A 22,626-nucleotide genomic window follows, 5' to 3' on the forward strand; every position below is an offset into this window, starting at 1 on the left:
AGACTGAGGCCTGCCCAGATATTGGTTGGTCCCCATACACTGGTCAATAAGCTGCCAACTTGCAGGCAACATTGGACTTTGTGTGGCCAGATTCATTTCCCAGACGTGTGTGTTATTTCTGTGCCAGCTATCCATGAATTTAACTTATAATCCAAACTCACCCAGTTCTTCTTTGGCCCATTGAAATTATGGTTGATCATGGGATTTATCCTATGGCCTGTTTCCTAATACACACGCTTACATATTGTATATGTAACTGGAAGAACTTTCTCTCTCATTTCCAAATTTCCATTACACTGCATGACAATTTAGTACTGATTTACTTGACGTCCCCTTTGGAGCCGGGAGCAGCCCAGCCCTGCCATTCATGTCCTTGCAAGCTGGGAGACAAAAGTGCACAGAATAATGAGCAGCCTTTGCCCATTTACCTTAGACACAAGCAGGACTGTTCTTCAAGGGCTGCAAGATGCTAATCTGATTTTTCAAGTGTTCTTTACATGAAGCCCGTGTGTCCCTCCTCTCCCCTCTTTGCTGGATGCAGAACCCCCCTCCCTCCCATGCATGCCTCACACTAACTATCTTCATTTGCTTTGAAGATCTGAGTGGATTTCCCAGCCTAGGAAGGATTGTGTACAGAGGGATATTTCCCAACCCATAAAACGTGCAGAGAGTTTACACAGGCAGTCTGTTTCAATCAGCCCATGATGGATGTTGTGTCTCAGGGGAGAATGAGTGGAGCTTACAGGGCATTTGTCTCGGGATTTCCCTTTGGAGGGAAGGTGCTATGGATGCTGATGATTTTGTTGCAATTAACCTTGGGAGAACCTGGATCCGAGAGCTCTGAGTGTAATGAGAGGAAGGATGACCCAGCTTGTTTAGAGCTTCTTGTGGCCATGCCACCACCAGAGTCCAGCTGTGATGGACCTATGGGATGCCGGCTACACTTTCTCCCACCTGAGGTGCAACCCACGCCTGAGGAGCTCAAGGACTTTCATCAGGATACCCACCAGGAATTCAAACAGACCCTTAAGCAGTCTGGTGCTGAGGGGGGTACTAAGCAGCATAACCCTAAATCCAAGAGTGTGGGGGATAGACTGAGTGTGGTGGAGGCTAGCCTGCTCTCCCTCAACTCCAGGCTTCAGAAGTTACAGGATGAGAGTAAGGTCAACCTGAGCAAGATAGAGGAGAAACTCAACTCGCTGGTGGTGCTGCTGCTGGGAATTCTGTCCGGCTGCGAATTGCCCTGCAATGAGTCGGTTCAGAAACTTTCCATGCTAGGTGAGTGCAAACGCATCTTTTCCCCCATCTTTTGCACAGTGACATTGTTATAGCAGCTGAGGTTGAAAAGAGACTCATATCCATCAACCTCAACCGTTGGATATAGGGTCAGTGTTATAGATTGTGGGACCCCCCAGCATGGCCAGAAAGCTGATGGGAAAAATACATGTATAAATGGGGTGTCCAGTCAGCAGCACTCCTGCTGTTGGGAACTATAACTCTCAGCACCCACTAAGGCGTGATACTGAAATACTGAAAATATCTTATAACAACAAATCAAATAGTATTTACAAAATATCAACATACAAGTTCTATGTAATGAAATGGAAACTTAACCTTACTGGTAACTTTAATATGATATAGATGCTGAATGTAAGAACGTTTAAAGGCAATGAGTTTTATGCACCAAGGTCTGTGTTACATGAAAGTATAGTTCCTGTCTAGTCAGTGGGATATAAATTGGCAAGAATATAGTTACAATTAAGGTGGCCATACACGGTGAGATTAATTTCTTTGGCAAAGTCACCAAATGAGCGAATGTTTCTCTCGATATGCCCACCTTGGGTGGCAGATATTGTGCTAATCCCATAGTTTGGCCCCCTAGGGCTAAATAATTGCATTTCAGTGAAGGGGATACAAAATGTTGGGAGTGAGAACCACATCAGTGAGCCGATGCTGTCCTTGATCTGACAGAAAAATCAAGCCAGTTTGATCAATTGGAAAATTTATCGGCAGATATCGGTCAGGGAAGCCTGTCGGAGGGCCCCATACATTGGCAGATAAACTGACAATTGGTCTCAGGGGCCTGAATCGGCACCTTAAATCTGCCCGTGAATGGCCACCTTTTTTAAATTGTGACTATCAATTAAAATGCTTTTCTGAGCTACTGTAGTGTTGGGTACTTATACTGTCTGGGTCATTTACTAAGCTTCTCCAAATTCCCGGTGCCAAAGCCAATGGCAGCTTCTCAGTTATCCCTCTGTATGTGCAGATAGTGAGCTGCTCCCACATCATTAGTGCAAATGGAGCAGCAGCAGGTGGTCTGCACCAGTTAAACAACTAGGGGCAGCTTAATGGCTGGAAAAGAGAGGCTTAGGGGGCACAGGTAGAATGCTTCTAGTGTGCACAATACATGCACCACATGCCTTGGGCTGGACATGCTGGAATTGCCTAGCGTAAATTACATTTCAAACTGGAAGTGACATCATCAGAAAACTTGGGAGGTGAAAAAAAACAGAAACAGTAGGAGTCAAGAGGGGTTATTTTCAACCCAGGGGGCCCAAGTGCAAGAGCATGCCCCCTAGTGCTCATTCACTAGTACTTGTGCCCTCCTGTGGGACATCAAAAATTTGGTACTTCGTGCAGGGCTCTATCTAGGCACCTGACCTAACTAAGCTCTTAGGTTGCAGAAGTGATGTCACACGTACGGGTGATCATGACATCATTTCCCTTTAGTGTGCTGTCACTTCTGCCGGACATGCACACTTGTGTTCTACCTGCAACACATGAAATCAGTACTTTTATGGGGTTACTTTGGGTACCCAATCAAATGCAAGAGTCTAACCTGTGCCAATGAGCACAATGAAATGGAGCCACAGCCATGGAGCCAATATGTGGCCCTGTAGCGGCATTTTAAAGGAGACTGGATAAATGGGAAAAACCCTAATTTTGTAGGCAATTATGAATAATATACGGTGCTGGTTTCCCTTTGGGCTAAACATTAATCCTATCTGTAACAATGGCCCCTTTATTGGAGCTCCCTATAGATCCTATCACTTCTCTGTCCGAGTTTGAAATGAAGAGTGGGCGTGTCCTAATGGTCCCTTCCAGAAGCACAGTAGGAGGGGGAGAGCCAATCACAGCCCTGCACTCACACAAGCACAGACAGACTTCAGTTCCCTATCAGGTCAGCCTAGCTGCTGATTGGTTCCTATCCTACAGTGCAGTGTACGGAGGGTCGCCGGCTCCCCAGTTCATCCAGAGAATTCAGCCAGCAGGAAGTGGAACAGATGGGCGGGGCTAGTGGGGTTTTGGGCGAATTTCTCAATAAATCAGTCAGAAACACAACTTTTTAAGCACAATCCTTCTATATCTAGAGGAGTATAATTCCCTGGTACATTCATAATTTTTATAGGATATGTCTCCTTTAACAACATGTGATAGGACAGGGCTGCGAGAGGAGGATACATGGGATGCGCCAGACTTGGAGAGAATAGGTTACCGCAGGGGGGTATAGAGGTTGGCTTTAAGAAGAATATATCCATAACACGTTGTTTAAAGATCACCAAGTATTGTTCCAGTCGTGTACAAAGTGGAGAATAGTCTGCTTTATGCCATTAATTATGTGGCTTAGCAGGGCAGCTATGAAGTAGCTTTGTAAATTGGGAACACCTAGACCCCCCTTTTAAATCTACTAGACCCCCCTTTTAAAACTACTATTTATCATTGTAAGCTTGCCCAGGTGATTGGGGCGATTTGATAGCTTTTGATTATAAAAGGATACTAACCATTATATGGCAGAACAACATTAGCAGCTAAAGAGGCAATGAGTACAAGTGACACAAAAATTCTCAGATATTTTCTCTTTCCCAAACATACTGAATATCCATATCCCATCCCTTGGGGCCATCTGTACCCCTGGGCCGGCCAGCTCTGCTTCCCTTAAACCCCTAATTCAGTTTTGGCGCTCATGTTTTAATATTCAGACCTGAAATTTCCTGAACGTTAGTGATGTCCTAATGCCCAATTTTTAAATGAAGTAATTTATTTAATAAGTTTTTATAAATTCATAGGATCCGGGGGTCATGTTTATGGTCTAATTTCCCTCTCTTTAATCTTCATTTAGTTTTATGAATAAAGGTGCCCATACACAGGCAGATTTTAGCTGCCGATTTGGCAGATTATCTCCGACAGGCCTGCCCATCTGATATCTGCCTGAAAATTGCCCAGATGTTGATCGGTTAGGTTCAATTTTCCAGTCGGATTAAGGACTGTATTGGTTTATTGATGCGGTCCCTACCTTGATGGCCTGTATCCCTGTCCTGTCATCCCTTTGTTTGGGCCTAGGGTGGGCATATAGGGTTTGACAAGGGTATAATGTACAGACAGCTAGATTGCTGTGGGTACAGACCTTTCCCTCATTGTGGAAACTGCCATATTGCTTACTGATACTGAGGAATTTCACCCAAGAGATATTTTTATCAACTAGTGGGTGAAGCACTTGCAGAAATCATGTGCAGCTCTCTGCTTATGGCTGTATATTCTCATACTTTACTATGTATTGAACAGTAATACCTTACTGTACCTGTATTGTGTAAAAGGAACAACAGAATGTAGCCATACCTATGCTTGTCCCCATACCATAATATCCATCCATGTAGCCTGCAGGCCGGTTGTCAGATATTGTAAAGTAGGAAAGTGCATGGCTGCCTCAAGAGTTACAGAACATAAATGTCCTTAATTCAAGAGAATCTCCACCCAAAAACAGCTTTTTGCCTAAAGAAATAAAATGTTATTCTAAGCAACCTTATAATATACGTTTATTGAGTATCTAAATAGTTTTTCAGTTATTTGTAAATGTAACTGCAATTCAAAGCAGTATTTGTCTGTCCCTTTGTGTTCTCTGGTTCTAATGCCGGCCATACACACACCAATATTATCGAAGAACACCTCGTTTTGTACGTCTATGGCGGCTCAACGAGACGACTGATATCGCAAAGGTTGCGGATATCGGTTGTCGTGTCAATCGACCGGGTTAAAAGATTTTGATTGGGCTCCGTTGAAGGTGCCTGAGCAAAATCTACGTTCAGGGCTGAATCGGCAGGTGGAGGTAGAATTCCCATTGTTTCTACTTCCATATCTACCTTCATTCAGCCCTGACCAATGGTCACACAAAAGATTGTTATTGCTATGTATATGGCCACCTTAAGAAGCCAGTTCCTTATGTGTGCTATTTTACATGTTTTGGGGTCAGATTATAATGCAACAATGTTGTCATAGAAAGAAATCTGTAGAGATGTATGTTGGGGGGGCCCTAAATATCTCTTGGAGGACAACATCCAGCCATGCAACTGGAGATTTGCTCCCCCAGGGCGTTTGTTGCTAGGGTGGTGGGCCCTCAAGGTGGCAGCTTTGGTGGAACCAGCACACCCAAGTCCAACACTGGTTTGGACTGTCCCATACTAAGATGTCATTTTAAGGTAAATGTCTGGGCTATAAACATGTTACAAAATAATGTAATGTTTGGCCATGAATTGGATTGTGCCTCCCATCCAGAGAAGGTTATGCCCAGTGCCAGTCAGTGTCATTATTTGCTCGTAGTGTGGTTATTATGGTAGGAAGGTGGCCTGAGACATATTATAGGGACTTGCAGTCTGCAGAAAGTTGAATGTGCCCCATACATTTGTTAAACAGCCCTGCATGGCAGTGACAGCTGTATCACTATGGCCAGACTTAACCCTTTCCTCTCCGGTGCAGACCTTCTTTCCAGGGGACTGATGTGCTGAGTGAATCGTTTTATTGTTGAGAGTGTCAGTCAGCGGCCGTTACCTCGGATCCCCTCTGAGTCCCTTGGAAGCTTCTATGACATCAGCTGCTGCGAGGGCTTTTATTTCCTTACTATTCTGCAGCCCTATGAATGGCAGGATTTAGTGCGGGGATTCATAAAACTGGGCAAAAAAAAGGCACAGAGAGGAAGCGAAGGCTGGAAAATATTGCGCCATCGTTGGAAATGGTCAGAGAAACAGTCATGTAAATGATTGAGGTATTAAAGCTGTCCCAACCCATCTTTTTATTCCCTAGTTTATTTCTACACTGAATGAATGGGCTGATGGAAGTCTTCAAATTCTCCAGCACCCATACCAGTGTGCAAGGCCTGGCAGAGCTTAAAGGGATACTAGAATGCTTAAGGACTTACTTTGCACCCCAGTCTATATTAAATAATTCATTAAACATCAGTCAATAGTTTTTTTTTAAAAAAAGACACAGTTTTATTTGGACTATTTCAAAGGCTTGAATTAGCCATACAAATGCTGGAAATCAACAGCTGGCCAGAACACACTGAGCATGTGCAGTGTCGCTGACACTTCTATCTGAATCCACAGAATCCTGTGATGACTTTGAAGGACTGGAATATTGCTGCTATAGAAATGCTGAAGCTGTAGGCTACTGCAATAAGTTTAGTATATAAAATATGGCAAAACAACAAATGCTGCCAGTAGCATAACTATACTATCGGGGGCACCCTGCAAAATATTGTTCATATCGGGTACAACCTCTTACCCCTGCTTATATGTCGATACACCGCTGAATCCTGCCAATATCTATCTGATCCACAGGAAACAGAAGTACTGAGGGACAAGATCCCATTCCCTTGTAGCCCCAGCACCATCCCCAGCAACCATTATCATGCATAGCAACCAGATGAGAGCATCCGAATCACATTCCCCTAGAAGAAAGCGAAATACTTGGACGCTATTTCGGAGAAGTCCATGAAACTTTTAGACACCTCCGTCTCTGTTGTACCCCTTGAATATCAGCCCTACAAATGCTTTTGTGCACATCTGGGCTATTGTAGAGATAACCTCACACTTCATCATTTATCATCCCTGATAGCTTGGGGGGTTACACAGAGGTGAAGTCAGAACTGACAGTTACAAAATCTGTTCCTCGTTATTGGAGAGGAGGGGGTAGAATAGCACTCAGCCCCAATGTGTAAAGATACAGGCCATTTGTGTGTATTAAAGCAGGTTCCGCTAGGAGAGACGCGTCACGCTGCTGCCTCTCCCATATGCATCATTTAAGCTCTTTCCTTCCCATTTCAGGCAGTTTATGCCAGGGGTAGAGCTACAGTCACTTCACAGAAGGGAGGAGAGATTCGTGGAATACCTCCCAGTGGTGCCAATTCTTTAGTGTGCGTGTTACATCTGTCAATATCCAAGGATGTGCTGAGAACACACGGCCAATGGAAGGGCGGTAACTGCCTTTCTGACCATGTGACCCTCTTGATCCAGGCGGCAGTCTGTTTCAGGTGTGGCCATTGTTCTGTGTTCTGGGCTAATGCAGTCTGTAAAGGGTGAGCCTGGACTTTCAGCCATCAAGGAATTTACTGAAATCTGGCCTCTCTGGTAGAGCTGGGATACATGAATAAAGAAGGGCTAAGACATGTCTGATGTTTAGGAATAAAATGCTTTTGAAGTAAGGATGACCAGATCACTTGAAAATTCAGGGACATGTCTAATAAATCCAGCTAGCAGGGCTGAACTGATTGCAGTGTATTGTAAATGTAATCTGTGCTGCCCTGCAACATCTGTGTATTAGATGTGTCCCTGAATGGTCGCCCTGAAGACTGTAAGGCGTGGGTGGGCTGCCATGTTTTGTACTTGTGCCGGTCCAATAGTTAGGGATACTTTTTATTTCTAAATGACACTGTTTACACAGAAAGTAATTCACTCTGCTATTTAACATTTTATTCTTGAACCAACAAATGTATTTTTAGCTGTAATGTTGGTGTGTAGGCGCCATCTCAGTGCATTGTGCCTGAGTCTGAGCTTTCAGAAGGAGCCAGCACTACACATTAGAACTGCTTTCAGCTAACCTATTGTTTCTCCTACTCCCATGTAACTGGAGGAGTCCCAAGCTGGACTTGGATTTCTTACTATTGAATGCTATTCTGATACCTACTGGGAGCTGCTATCTTGCTCCCTTCCCATTGTTCTGCTGATCGGCTGCTGGGAGGTGGGGGGAGATATTACGCAAGTTGCAGCGCAGCAGTAAAGTGTGACTGATCAGACAATTGTAGGTATTGGGATGATATCGCATTTTGCATTAATTGTCCAAACCAAATTATTGTTTGGTTTTGCAGTAGGTATTCCATGGTGTCCATATTGCCATATGTTTGTCAATAATATCAGCTTATAAAGCTGTTAAATACAAAAGGTTTTGTACTAATTCTTTTCTCCTGCTGCAATGTTAATACCATGTGGGGCAGAGAGCAGCAAGACCCCGGAATCAAGTGCTTTTTTAATTAACACTATGGGGCGCAATTGTCTGCCTACAAGAGTTCTAGCACTCAGGCCTGACCTCTTAGTGTAAAAGTGCAGATTCTAGCTGCTGATATCTGTCCCTTAGACCGATTTGGCAGCTAATCGGTCCATGTGTGGGCACTAAAACGGGCCTGCCCGACCGACATCTAGCCTGAAATCAGCCAGATCTTGATCAGGCAGGCTTGTTGATATGGTCCCCAAACCGACAGACGCCTATACCCGCCGTCCTAATTCTGCCACAGAATTAGCCCGATTCTGTGACTGAATTAGCCCAATATCGCCCACCAGTATGTGGGGATATTGGAAGAAGATCCGCTCACTAGGCGACCTTGCCAACCTTCCTCCAGTGTCAGACCAGTTCACTATGGCCTGTGGTAGCCTTACCATCTCTTGACTTGAGCAGATACAATTGGGTATTTGTGTTTTTTGCCTTGTGTTACTGACTTATTTCTACATTGGCCAAGAATAGAGAAAATGTCTTTTGCTTCAGCTAAATTTCACATTACATTTGATGATATGGCACAGGTGTCTGGTTTTCTGATCTCCGAAGGTCTTTATTATTCATCACCAAATGCCTTTTACATTAATATTATTATGAGATCAGTATTATTAATGTCATTTATTTGAACAGATGGTCACCCAAAGGCTGTTTGACTTGTGATCTGTTTTTTCTTGCTACATGAGCCGACCCAGCAGAGGGAGATTGCTAACAGACCTGTTTAGCTTTATGCTTGGAAATTTGTATACAGGTATAGGACCCATTATCCAGAATGCACGAGACCAAGGGTATTCCAGATAAGGGGTCTTTCCGTAATTTGGATCTCAATACCTTAAGTCTACTAAAAATTCAATAAAACATTAATTTAACCCAATAGGATTGTTTTGCATCCAATAAGGATAATTTATATCTTAGTTGGGATCAATTACAGGTACTGTTTTATTATTACAGAGAAAAGGGAATCATTTAACCATTAAATAAACCCAATAGGGCTGTTCTGCCCCCAATAAGGGGTAATTATATCTTAGTTGGGATCAAGTACAGGTACTGTTTTATTATTACAGAGAAAAGGGAATCATTTAACCATTAAATAAACCCAATAGGGCTGTTCTGCCCCAATAAGGGGTAATTATATCTTAGTTGGGATCAAGTACAGGTACTGTTTTATTATTACAGAGAAAAGGGAATCATTTAACCATTAAATAAACCCAATAGGACTGTTCTGCCCCCAATAAGGGGTAATTATATCTTAGTTGGGATCAAGTACAGGTACTGTTTTATTATTACAGAGAAAAAGGAAATCAGTTTTAAAATTCTGAATTATTTGATTAAAATGCAGTCTATGGGAGACGGGCTTTCCGTAATTCTGAGCTTTCTGGATAACGGGTTTCCGGATAAGGGGTCCGATACCTGTATATATATATATTTTACATTACATAAATAGTCTCCTGATACACAAGGCAGGTTCTAATACCCTTTTTCTGAAAGGCTCAATTATGTTTTTTTTTACATTTATTTTTATTCAAGTGACTTTCAAGTGTAGCAAGTAGCAACAAGTTGGTTTCCCCGTCAGGGGAGACTTATTGGAAAACTAAACACGAAGAAAAGAAGACAAAAGTGAACCATGGGCTTGAATTTGGAAAGAGAGACCCAAGTTGGACATGATCAAACTGAGAGAAGAGCCGTGTAGGGATCATCCTGCATTGGCAAAGGCAGTGTTGTTTCTGCACAGGGTCCATTTCATATGGAAATATACATTTTATTCTGGGTTCTCAGGTTTCTTGAAAATTTCTTTGTGTATCAGAAATTATATTTGTCAACTTCTCACTGGTATGAGTTTTGTTTATTGTAGTTTAAATTTGTTAACCAGAAAATAGCCTAGAACAAATTATTGTTATCTTTGTAGCTTTAAAAATTTGTCTTATCAAGATTCCTGTGCGGCTGTTTATGTTTAGGAAATCTTTTGTTGAGAAGGGCTCCAGCTGGGTCCATCTTTATATGGCCATAGCCCAGCCTGACCCGCTATGTCTAATGAGAGCAGCCAGGTTCTCCATTACCAACAGAGACAAACCAGAAAGTGTAGAGAGGGCATCCCTGCCCTGTAGCTCTGGCTACACGCATAGGTTTAGAGGCATACAGGCCCTATTGCAAGAAGATGGTGGGATTATTGAGAACATTGCTAGAAGCTATAAATGTATCTCAAATCACCAGTCCTGTAATATCTAGTATAATAATGCTAAGATATCAATTTAAAGGCTATTTTAAGGTTAGTTGATAATGTCATGCCTGGGTTTTTAGAATGTTGAAGATGCTCAACCAATTCAAAGACCATTCTACTATTATTGGCACCTTGACTGAAAAAGACATTCTTATATCATGAATAATATCTATTTGTACAGTCATTGGTTATGGATGATGGTCCTGACTGATTCCCATCTTCAGTCTAAAGGTGGCTATACATAGCCTGATAAAAGCTGCCAATGGACTGAGATGGCAGTTTATTGGCACATGTATGAGGCCCTCAGCCAGGCCCAGACTGGCAATATGTGGGTTCAGGCAAATGCCAGAGGGGCTGCTGTAAGATGCCATAGGCAGTCACTATTTATTGGGCTGGGGGGGCTGTTTGGGCCTCTCTGTGCTTGAAATGCCAGGGTCTTTTTTTTATTCCCAGCCCAGGCCTACCCTCAGATGAGCCTGATATATGGCTAAAAATTGGGCAGGTTTAAAAATCCCATCTGGATAGGGAAGGCATCAGCGCATTGATGCAATTCTCATCCTGACGGCCTGTATCCCAGCAGTGGCATCTGATCATTTGACTTGAGGGCCAAACATCAGGTCAATCAGATATTGTCCACCTCAAGGTGGTTATGTTAAGGGTAAAGATCCGCTCATTTGGCGACCTTAGCAAACAAGTGGATCTATTAGTGTATGATCATCTTAAAATGCCTGGTAAATCTGCTGACCCATGTTTTGCTACAATACTCTCCATGGAAATGATTCACCATTCTACATACTGAACAATTAGTCAGGCTGTGGCATTTTGTGCCCTGGCTTCAGTGCCCTGATAGCTCCCCTAAACTCCTTCTCTTTAATGTCTTGGTCCACAAGAGAATTTTGTTTCTGGGTTAATTAAAGGAGTGGGGCTTTTTTTGGTTAGTAGGCTACTAAAGGGGGTATAGTTTTATACAGTCCTATAAAATATCTTGTTGAGTACAGATCTTTTTAAATGAGGAGCTGAAAGGTTAAAAAATATTCAAAGCGCTGATACCAGAAGGCGCCTGTGATTTGATTTAACAAGGGGAGACATTAGAAAGGTTAGCTGAGGTATAACATAATAGAACTGTATGAAATCTATATCTCTATTGTGACAGAAAGTAACACAGATATAGATATCACATTAAAAGGCTCCTCAGCTGCCGGTTCCTGCGTTCAGTTATTTTCCCTACAATTACAGCCCATTCAGCCCGTCACTGCTCATTGCCTGAGATTGCTTCCCTCTTGCACTCAGCCATTCAGGAGGGCACGATTCTATGTTTGGGTAATTACGGTGCCCGGATCGCTGCCAACAAAGTGGTTAATCCTCCCACCACAATTCCTTCTTTACTAACCACCCAAAACTGCCAATTGACTAGTAAGCACTGATGTGAAAGAAAAAGGAAACAAAAGGCAGAATTAGGGCAGGCGGCTTTTTTTAATGTTATTGTCTCATCTCTGAAGCCCCGACAAACCCTTGGAGCTCCGGCACGCTGCAGCATCGGAAAGGGGCTTTTTTGATGTGACCGTCCATGTTCCCAGCTCGGCCACTGGACAAAGACAGGGTGATTGTGTTATTCTGGTTCTGACACACAATCCCCACTCTGTTTTTGGCTAAGAGCTGTGAATTTATGATGAAGAGACAATGATGTATAGGAAAAAAATGGTCATTAAATGAGGGAAGTTGGGATACAATACTGTCTGGTCTCATCAGTGCTTTGGAGGAACAAAATCTGCCCTAACTAGGAAGAAAACCAAGGCAATGATCCTGAGTTATTGCACAGATACAGATGGCATTCTAAAGCCAATGTGCATTGAAGTACCATAGTAGCATACACTATAGCAGTGATCCCCAACCAGTGGCTCAGGGGCAACATGTTTCTCACCAACCCCTTGGATGTTGTTCCCAGGGGCCTCAAAGTCGGTGCTCATTTTTGAATACAGTACTAGGCTATTACATTATTTACACAGTTCAGACATGGCAGTGACTAATTTTCTATCAAGAGTAGGACAACCTTTCCCTTGAGGATAACCTGTGAATAAACATATATAAATATATATCTATTACTTCTGAAATGCTTGGGAATGCTGAATGGTTGCTTCTCTCAAGATGGCCGCACAGGTGACTCGTGGCAAAACTTGCTCACCTCTCAGCTTTGTTTTTCCAAGCCTCTCCCCTTCCTTCTCTCTGCAATCTCACAGTTTACTTTAGTCTTATAATTTTTCCATTTCATTTTGTTCTTATTATTTGCCCTCAGAGCCAAGACTACATCCATATTTTTTCAGCACACACACGCCCTTCCCAGGGTTCTGTGCTTCTGTTCTTACTTTCTTGCTTTTGGGTTTTATCTATAGTTTTCCTTTGAACCCTTGTTTTGGACTTTCCTACAAAAGTGCTTTCATACCTATTCACAACTCATACAGGGACATGTTCCAAAATTGACTGTATTTCAAGTTTCAAGCTAAAACCTGGGGTTCTTAAGATCACGCCCAAGATCTGCCCTGATTGCTCCCAGTTAAGCTCAAACTCCCCAGATGCACCTCAATGCCATCCTACTTTTGAGTAATCCCTGCTATTTTTCCATCCCATAATCCTTCCTGTTGAAGAGGTAATATGTGTGCGGTGCACCCGAAATAATGTTTTGTGACTTTACTAAATTTTCCATTCACCCTGTCTACTTCTGTTTGCCTTCATTGTAGAAAGCAGGCGCCTCAAGGCCTTTGAAACAAAGGAAGATCTTCCGCTGAATCTGAAAGGTCTAAGCAACACGGGCTCCCCAGGTGAGGATATGTTTAGATCCACCTTGTAACCCATAGCAACCATTTATATGTTTGCTCTCCTCATTCTAAATGTACTAGAACAAGTAAATACATGGGGTTAGTAACTGTGCAGTACTGAGCAGGGACACGCCTTGCCATCCTAATATATAACCCTCTACAAAAATGCAAAGGGAATGTTTGAATGTAAGTACCTTTAGTTAATGGTGCTTACACCACTGGCGTATACAGATATAGGACCTGTTATCCAGAATGCTCTGGATCTGCGGTTTTCCAGATAAGTGGTCTTTCCATAATTTGGGTCTCCTTACCTTTAGTCTACTTTTTTTGCCACCAGTAAGCATTCATTATATTTTAGTTGAGATTTTGGATTATTTAATTAAAATGGACTCTATGGGAGATGATCTTCCAGTAATTTAGAGCTGTCTGCATAACAGGTTTCTAGATAATGGATCCCATACCTGTATTTACAATGTTTTGACTGTTCATATATGTATGTATATTTTTATTTATATAGCACTACTATGCACACAGTAGAACAACAACAGGGGGTCATTATAATAATAGATGAATAAATACAAAGTACGATAATAAATACAAACACATAAAACGTACATATGTCTCTTTTCTCAAAGAAAGAGTTGCCACCTGGTCACTATTTAACCAGCCTAACTGGTATATCACCAACTAGGGTTGGCACCAGTATTACAGACTTACTGGTAAATTTGTTAAACCCTTAAATTCTCCCCTTTTCTCACCTTCTCCACTGCTGGTCAGCCTTTAAACTCACAGGCCCACCTATGCCCCGCCCATTTCTCCAACCACTCTGCCCATTTACCAGTCACAATTATCCTGCCCATTTACCAATCACATTCAGCCTTTGTCCTCTCGTTTCCCCACCCCTTATATCAAAACCACGCCCCCACAAAATGACATAACACCTGAAGGTCGGTATTATACAAAAAAAAACCGTAATCAAAGATTCCACAGGGCTAAGTGTCAAAAAAACAAAAGAATGGAGGTCCCTGCCCCCTAGAGTTTTATTATCTATAATAATCTTATATAAAACCTATACAATGAATATGGTCCTTGTTGTAAGGTACAAGCATTACATAATGTATAGAAGAACATCCTTAATCAAATGCATAGATATCAAAAATAAATCTTTTTTTTTTTCATGATAAAATGTAATTATTTTCCCATCTATTTTTCCTCGCCCGCAAGTCACATTTTCAGAGAAGCCGGAGAGACTGTTCCCTCGAGACTGCGCTGAGATCCACAAGCAGGGCATCAGGGAGAATGGGATCTACACCATACAGCCCATCCCTTTAAAGCAGCCATTCGAGGTGACTGCCATCTTATTTCTGACGTCTAATGAATGAGTTTCCATATTGCTGAACAGATACAGTTCCATACGGCAGAGAGAGCCCTGCTTGCCCTTACAGTCGGGGGGATTACCATCTGTATATATATAAATACCTCTCCGTCAGTAGGATTTCCCACATGTATTTTGGCCGCTGTCAGAATGACAGAACTGCCGCACACCTAGTACTTTAGTGCAACGTCTTTATTACTCTGTGTTTTGATGTACACACACCTTCTTCAGGAATTTGACCATAAAACCAACTAATAAAGAGCTTACAGTAAAATGCTGAGGTGGTATAGTGTTTCCACTTCAGGAGTATACTCCTATGCTGTACGTTCGCTCTGTTAAAGGGGAACTCCACCCAAACACAACTTAAGCTTTTTGAAAAGTAAACATCATTTTACACAACATACATCAATTAAAAAATATTCAGCCTTGTTTTATGATTTTTAATGTGATAATATGGTTTGGAACAGTTCCCTAAGCCCCGCCCCCTGTTCCCCTGCTGATCTGGCTGGCTACTTTGTGACTCAAATAAAATGTAACAGTAGTCGCCTGTCCCCAGCCTGCCTTCAGCCTGTATCCTCCCAATCCCACAATTCCCTGCACACGTGATGTCAGTAAGGAAAGGAACATCACAGTGCAATGCATTGTGGGTTATGTAGTTCCTGCATGCTGTCTGTAAGCTGTGGAGAAGTTGTTACATTTTGTAACATGTTTTAGTCCCTCCTCCCCTGCCAGGATTTCAAATGATGCAGAAAGAGAAGAACTGTTTTGCAGCTGGATTTCAGCATATAAAAATGGTATTTATTCCTACTCTTTGAAGGAACAGAAAACAGTGATAGGTATATTACAGATTTCTGAATAGAAAGATACGTAATAAAAAATAAACATTTAACCTCACAGAACAATGGTTTTTTTTAGTTGTAAGGGTCATTGACGTCAGTGGGTAGCGACGATTTGACGAAGCTGGCCATACACAGGCGGATCTTCACCTGATATCCCCACCCACGTGTGGGCGATATCGGGGAGGCATGTAGGAGAATTCGATTGTTTGGCCCTGGGGCCAAACGATCGAATTCTACACGCGGCAATGGGGCAGTCGGTTCGGGGACCGCATCAACGAGCCGATGCGGTCCCCGATCCGACTGGATTTTCTAACCTGCCCGATCGATATCTGGCCAATTTCAGGCCAGATATCGGTCAGCCAGGCCCCTCGGTTCTGCCCCTACACGGGCTGATAAGCTGCCGAGTTGGTCCAAGGGACCGATATCGGCAGTTATAATCGGCCCGTGTATGGGGACCTTTACGGTCTCTCTCAGTATAGGGACTGAGACAGTTTCTGTATTTCTTTAATTTCCTATTATTATTAATATGTATTTATAAAGCGCCAACATATTCCGTAGCGCTGTACAATAAGTGGGTTCCTAGGATCTGTTTGCAGAGGATAAGATGACAATAGTTAAAATGGGAAGTGATTACTATAAATTTGTGTGGAATGACAACTCCTATCACCAACTGACAACCAAAGTTTTGCTTTATGGTCCATTTTAGGCCTATTGTGACATGGTGACGGATGGCGGTGGATGGACAGTTTTCCAGAGGAGGCAAGATGGCTCGGTAGACTTTAACCGCACGTGGCAGGATTACAAGCAGGGTTTTGGCAACCTCCAAGGGGAACATTGGCTGGGAAATGAACATTTGCACAGCCTCACCAGGCTTGGGCAGCACAACCTGCGCATTGAGCTAGAAGACTGGTACGGAGTAAAGAGGCATGCCGTCTACCGTAAGTTTAAACTGGCCAGCGAGCAGAATAAGTACAGACTGACGGCCAGAGAATACCAGGGCAATGCCGGCAACGCCCTTAGTTACAGTCGAAACTACAACCACGACAACAAGCATTTTACTACTCATGACAGTGACAATGACAATTACCCCTCGGGGAACTGCGGCATGTACTATGGCTCTGGTTGGTGGTTCGATACCTGCCTGGCGGCGAATTTGAATGGCAAGTATTATCGAGGGCGCTATAGTGGGGTAACCAATGGTATATACTGGGGGACATGGTACATCTTGACGGACAAGAGGACAAACCAAAAGTATTCATTTAAGAAGGTAGAAATGAAAACCAGGATTCTTAATGTTTAAAAGCCTTCGTTAGAAGGACTTGGACTTTTTGTTATTTTTTGTTTTTATTATTATTATTTGTTAATGTCTAGGTTTAGGGTTACATTTGAAGTGATTCATCAAGCCAGATTTTGGTAGGTAGGCCGCATTTTGAGTGGCTGTCAATTAAAAAAAAAAAAAAAAAAAGATTGTTCCAACATCAGGGTGCTCGGTTAGCCGTCCATCAGAACGTAATGTTATGCAATGGGAAATTGATAATTGTTGTGCAAAATGTACCAGCCGATACCCCTCTCTTCCATCCGCCAGCAGTGGCATTTGGGAATTCTTAGCTTGGACTGAACAATAGTGTTTAAATTGTAAAATATGCTATATTTATAAACAAGGGTTAAGTTCCCCTTACTATCCTTAATATAGGGTGTTTATTGTAGGGGCAAATTTTCTGAGCACAAGACATTCCTTCTCTATTGTTTGTATTTATAGATATGAATGGGAGTTCTCATATTACATGGCCCGGCTCAGAACAGACTGCCGTGTTAATATAGAAATAGATTATGCCTTTGTGGCCTATAAACAGACTGTAGGGCTCATTTACAACTGCAAGTGCAGAGGACGTAACGCCATATTTTTTACCCCACAATCCAGCTTTTTTCCCAAAAATCCAGTGGCATTGCGGTGACACTTGGTGCAATTGCACCTGATTTGCTAAAACTACAACAAATGAATGTGTGAATCTCCAGGCGCAAGTTGATATCTCAGCAAGGGCAAACAATATGGCAGGACCCCAAGAAATAATCACCTGACCCACAATAGCCCTGCAGGGTCAGGGCAATTACAATGAGGGGGTTGTTAGATTTTGCTGCGCACAATGCAACATATAATCACACGGGGTGCCAATGCAAAACAGGATTGTCCCTGCAGATTTGCCATAGTTGGCAGATATATGGGTGGGATGCCACAGGTTTTATATCCACTTTGTAAATGTTAAATACATGAACAAAATACTACCCAGTGTGCTATTATGCCACTTTTTTTTTTTTTATTTTGTAAGGGACCTATTTTCAGGTTGAGACCTAGCTGTAAAGGAGTAGTACATTAACTTTTAGTATGATGTAGACAGGGATATTCCTTGACATATTTTTCATTTTCTTATTTGAGATTTCTGAATTACAGCAGCTACCTGGTTGCTAAGGCTTAGTTTACCCTAGCAACCAGGCAGTGGTGTGAAGAGTGACCGGTAGATGAATAGGAGAGGAGCTGAATAGAAAGATAAATAATAAAAAGTAACAATATTTTTGCCTGCTGGGGTCAGTAAACCCCATTTGAATATTGGACAAAGAAGAGAAAAATCAGATCTTTCAAAAACTGTAAAAATAAAAATGAAGGGCAGTTGCTAAGAATATTATAACTATAACATTACTAACAGTTAACTACCCCTTTTAATAAGCTCTTATCAGACTGATTGTAAGGGACACTGGACCAGATTTAATTTAAAGAGAAAATGTTATCTCATGGTTTATAATGTGAAAACTCTTGGACGAGAGAAAAACCGTTTCTTTTAATTGGGATTCCGTTTTTTTCCCATAGACTCCAATAGAGTTTTCAGATAAACTTTGAGGGTATGTTTTTCTGAACTAATCCTGTTAGTTAGGCAACTAACAGGGTTATACATACACTGCCAAATATGTTTCTTACAGTATGGGGGTATATGAGAAGATGATAGACAGATAGATAGATAGATAGATAGATAGATAGATAGATAGATAGATAGATACATGGCCGGACCGGAGGGTGCAGGGCCCATCGGGGCTTCTGCCTCAGGGGCTCCTGCACCCCCCAATGGCCCCCGCTGCCTTCACATTCCCCACCCCCCGCAGGAGCCCCCAACACCCTCCGACCCCCTTCCCCGAATGCGCCTAAATGAAACTCACCTGCGGCGAGTTGGGGGAGGGAGACCGGCGGATCAAGAGAGCGCCCTGGGGGGTTTGGTTCTGGCCCACTGGGGCCCATTATTGCCCCAGTCCGACGCTAGATAGATAGACAGATAGAGTGAGATAGATAGATGATAGATAGATAGATAGATAGATAGAGAGAGTGAGATAGATAGATAGATAATAGATAGATGATAGATAGATAGATAGATAGATAGATAGATAGATAGATAGATAGTATCTATCTGTCTGTCTGTCTATCTATCTATCATCTATCTATCTATCTATCTATCTATCTCACTCTCTCTATCTATCTGTCTGTCTGTCTGTCTGTCTATATCTATCTATCTATCTGTCTGTCTGTCTGTCTGTCTATCTATCTATCTATCTATCTATCTATCTATCTATCTCTATCTGTCTGTCTGTCTGTCTATCTATCTATCTCTATCTGTCTGTCTGTCTGTCTGTTTATCTATCTATCTATCTATCTATCTATCATCTATCTATCTATCTATCATCTATCTATATCTATCTGTCTGTCTGTCTGTCTGTCTATCTATCTATCATCTATCTATATCTATCTGTCTGTCTGTCTGTCTGTCTATCTATCTATCATCTATCTATAATCTATCTATCTACCTATCTATCATCTATCTATCTATCTATCTATCTACCTATCTATCCCAAGGAATAAGGCCTTGTGCCATTATTATTTGTATTTCCCTTTACAAATGCTGCAGAGGCACCTAATATCTGCCTTATTACTCCCAGTGTGGGTCTGTGATCCCCGTTGATATAAGATAAAATGTAGGTCTTTGTGTCTCTAGGGGCCCATAGCATAACTCAGAACTCAGGAGGCTGATCCCAATGTATAGTATTAAATATATTACAGCATAATTACCTCATTTTCTAATGGTTCCATTATAGTTCATTAAATCTCCCCCTTTGATGTTGGCCAGGCAGTAGAATTGCTGCACTCTTGTAAAGAAAAGGAGAAATGATGGCTTAAAAGCCTTTTATACATATATCTTTTGTAGTTTGGTTTTTATAGGCTCAGTCTGAATTGCGCTCTGCCTTCTCTGCCTTCTCTGCCCTCTCTGCCCTGCCGGAGATCTGAAGCTTGGAAATGTATATTCCTTTTTATAATGGAATTAAACAAGAAGGATATTTTTTATAATGCTGCCATGCTCCATTCTCTTCGTGTTGGTTTTGATTTGGAAATGTCATGTTATTGTGTATATTTAGTGGCTCATTTTAAAGAGGAAGCACAACTTACAATTACAATAGGTGTGATGTAAATGGAAAGGCTACATAAAAGGGTCTAACCTTTTGCCTTTAGTCAATTTTACCCAACTTCTAGGTGATCCAGAAAAAGGTGGTTCCCCCATCTGTAGACATCTTCAATTTCCCTCAGAAGGGGAAAACTCATTCTTGACTACGAAAAGGCAATCTGACAAGTTCTTGGATCAACATATCACTATAGGGCAGATTTATCAAAATGTGAGTTTAGAGCTTAATACATAAAAACTCACATACGTTCTTTAGGGGAACTATAAATGATAAGGATATTAGAAGTCACTGGGGGGTTCTGTGCCCATATAAAGGCACAAGACTGAGTTATACAGGGAACTCTGAGTATCACTCATGTATTATAAGGGATAATGTACCCCCTACTGTAAATGATAAGGATATTAGAAGTCACTGGGGGGTTCTGTGACCATATAAAGGCACAAGGCTGCAGGCTGAGTTATACAGGGAACTCTGAGTATCACTCATGTATTATAAGGGATAATGTACCCCCTACTGTAAATGATAAGGATATTAGAAGTCACTGGGGGGTTCTGTGACCATATAAAGGGCTGCGGGTTGAGTTATACAGGTCCTGGAACTCTGAGATGACTTCTACTATCCTTATATTTTATGATAGGGGGTACATTATGTATGATGATATACAATTAAGCACCGTTAATATAGGTTATTATAATAGGGTATTATAAGTCAGCTAAGAGATCCCTGACCACATAAAGGTACAAGGCTAAAGGTAGAGTGCTTTTATACAGATAATGAAACTCCGAGGTGATTGCTGATATCCTCATATAGGGTTAGGGTCCCCTACCACATAAAGGCACAAGACTAAATGTGGGGGCCACGGCGGCTGTCACTTCGGGTGGTGCAGGGCCCTTGGGGTGGCAGCCCCAGTGGACCCTGCACCCCACAGTCCGATGCTGCACATCAATAAGCCTTTTGAAGCGTAGGGCCGGATAAACACAGGCTGAGGATCTACCCCAAGCGGCAGGGGCCTAAGCATCTAAGTTTGGCTTTCACTTTACTATGCACGGGCCTATCCTGACCATAACAAAGAGAAGAAGATGGTGACGAAGAGCTTCTACTGAAATTCCCTGGGGCCAGCTTTTAGCAGTAGCCTGGCATTATCAGGTAAGTGATTATAATCACTGGGGGGGGGTGCCTAACATTTTGGTAATTATACCTTTAGTTCTCCTTTAAAATGCATGTAATTAGTGCAGGGGCAGAGGTTACTTACCCCTATTCTGTATAGATCTCAAACCATCTCCCTGTACTGATTGATTTCCCTCGAATGGCCCTGCCTTCCAGTGAGTCCATCCGGAGTTGCCCCAAGGAATGTTTAGCTAGGAGGTAGTGGAGCTCAAGATAAGTGCTCCAAGTTAGATTCGGCATCCAGCAGAAGGGAGGCTCTACCCATGGCTATAAAAGGCCTCCATCAGCCATTCCATAGTGCAGTGATCCCCAACCAGTGGCTCAGGGGTAACATGTTGCTCCCCAACCCCTTGGATGTTGATCCCAGTGCCCCCAAACCAGGTAGCTACTTTTGAATTCCTGACTTGGGGCAAGTTTTGGTTGAATAAAAACAAGATTTCCTACCAAATAAAGCCCCTGTAAGCTGATAGGGTGCATAGAGGCTGCCTAATAGCCAATCACAGCCCTTATTTGGTAAGAAAGGTTGGGGATCCCTGCCATAGAGGGAGAATGAAACAGGTGACTGACACCACTGCTGAGAGTGCCCCTGACACTGCCTATACAAAGACAGGCCTAGTGAGTGTACCTGGGGCAAGGGAGCAGCTGCTGGGACCAAGGAAAGGTACAGGGGTAGCTCTAACTGTGGGTTTAGGAGAGCTCCTTGGAAGGGAGGTTTTGTAGAAAACTTAACTGTACCTTTAAATTGCCCATTGCGCAGCCTAAGAATGTTATATAACAAAAGCAATGTTACGCAGTTGGATGGGGGTTCCCTTTGTACTCAATAAGATGCCATTCTATTCTCTTTCCTTTTATAAATGTTACTGTTAGCGCTGTATTGCTTTGTTTTTATTAGTGTTTTTATTCCTAGTGGGACTTCTTGAAGTTGGAAACCACTGGGTGAACAGCAAATATAATTACCAGAATCCCCCGTCTCTCCCATCAGTATTCCCAGGCCTGCAGGTAAGCACCAGGACTGTATTGGAGTGCCTTTCTGCCCACAATTAGCCCATCATTAAAGGGGAACTCCACCCAAACACAGCTTAGGCTTTTGGAAAAGTAAACAAATTTCACACAGTATACATCAATTAAAAAATATTCAGCCTTTTCATGATTTTTAATGTAATAATATGGTTTGGAACAGTTCCCTAAGCCCCGCCCCCTGTTCCCCTGCTGATCTGGCTGGCTACTGGGACTCAAATAAATGTAATAGTCGTCACCTGTCCTCAGCCTGCCTTCAGCCTGCATCCTCCCAATCCCACAATTCCCTGCACACGTGATGTCAATAAGGAAAGGAACATCACAGTGCAATGCATTGTGGGTTATGTAGTTCCTGCATGCTGTCTGTAAGCTGTGGAGAAG

The 22,626-nt window shown here is 42.4% G+C and overlaps 1 protein-coding gene across 1 annotated transcript; it reads left to right on the top strand.

The window, feature by feature from the left end:
- The first annotated feature begins 439 nt into the window (after positions 1 to 439).
- LOC100486832 (fibroleukin) lies at positions 440 to 17,632 on the top strand. Its single transcript, XM_031901178.1, has 4 exons — positions 440 to 1,278; positions 13,273 to 13,353; positions 14,575 to 14,696; positions 16,271 to 17,632. The coding sequence occupies exons 1-4, from the start codon at positions 702 to 704 to the stop codon at positions 16,862 to 16,864; spliced, it is 1,374 nt and encodes a 457-aa protein (XP_031757038.1). The 5' UTR covers positions 440 to 701; the 3' UTR covers positions 16,865 to 17,632.
- Positions 17,633 to 22,626: the final 4,994 nt, after the last annotated feature.

Source organism: Xenopus tropicalis, chromosome 4, assembly GCF_000004195.4.
Source record: "Xenopus tropicalis strain Nigerian chromosome 4, UCB_Xtro_10.0, whole genome shotgun sequence".
NCBI lineage: Eukaryota > Metazoa > Chordata > Amphibia > Anura > Pipidae > Xenopus > Xenopus tropicalis.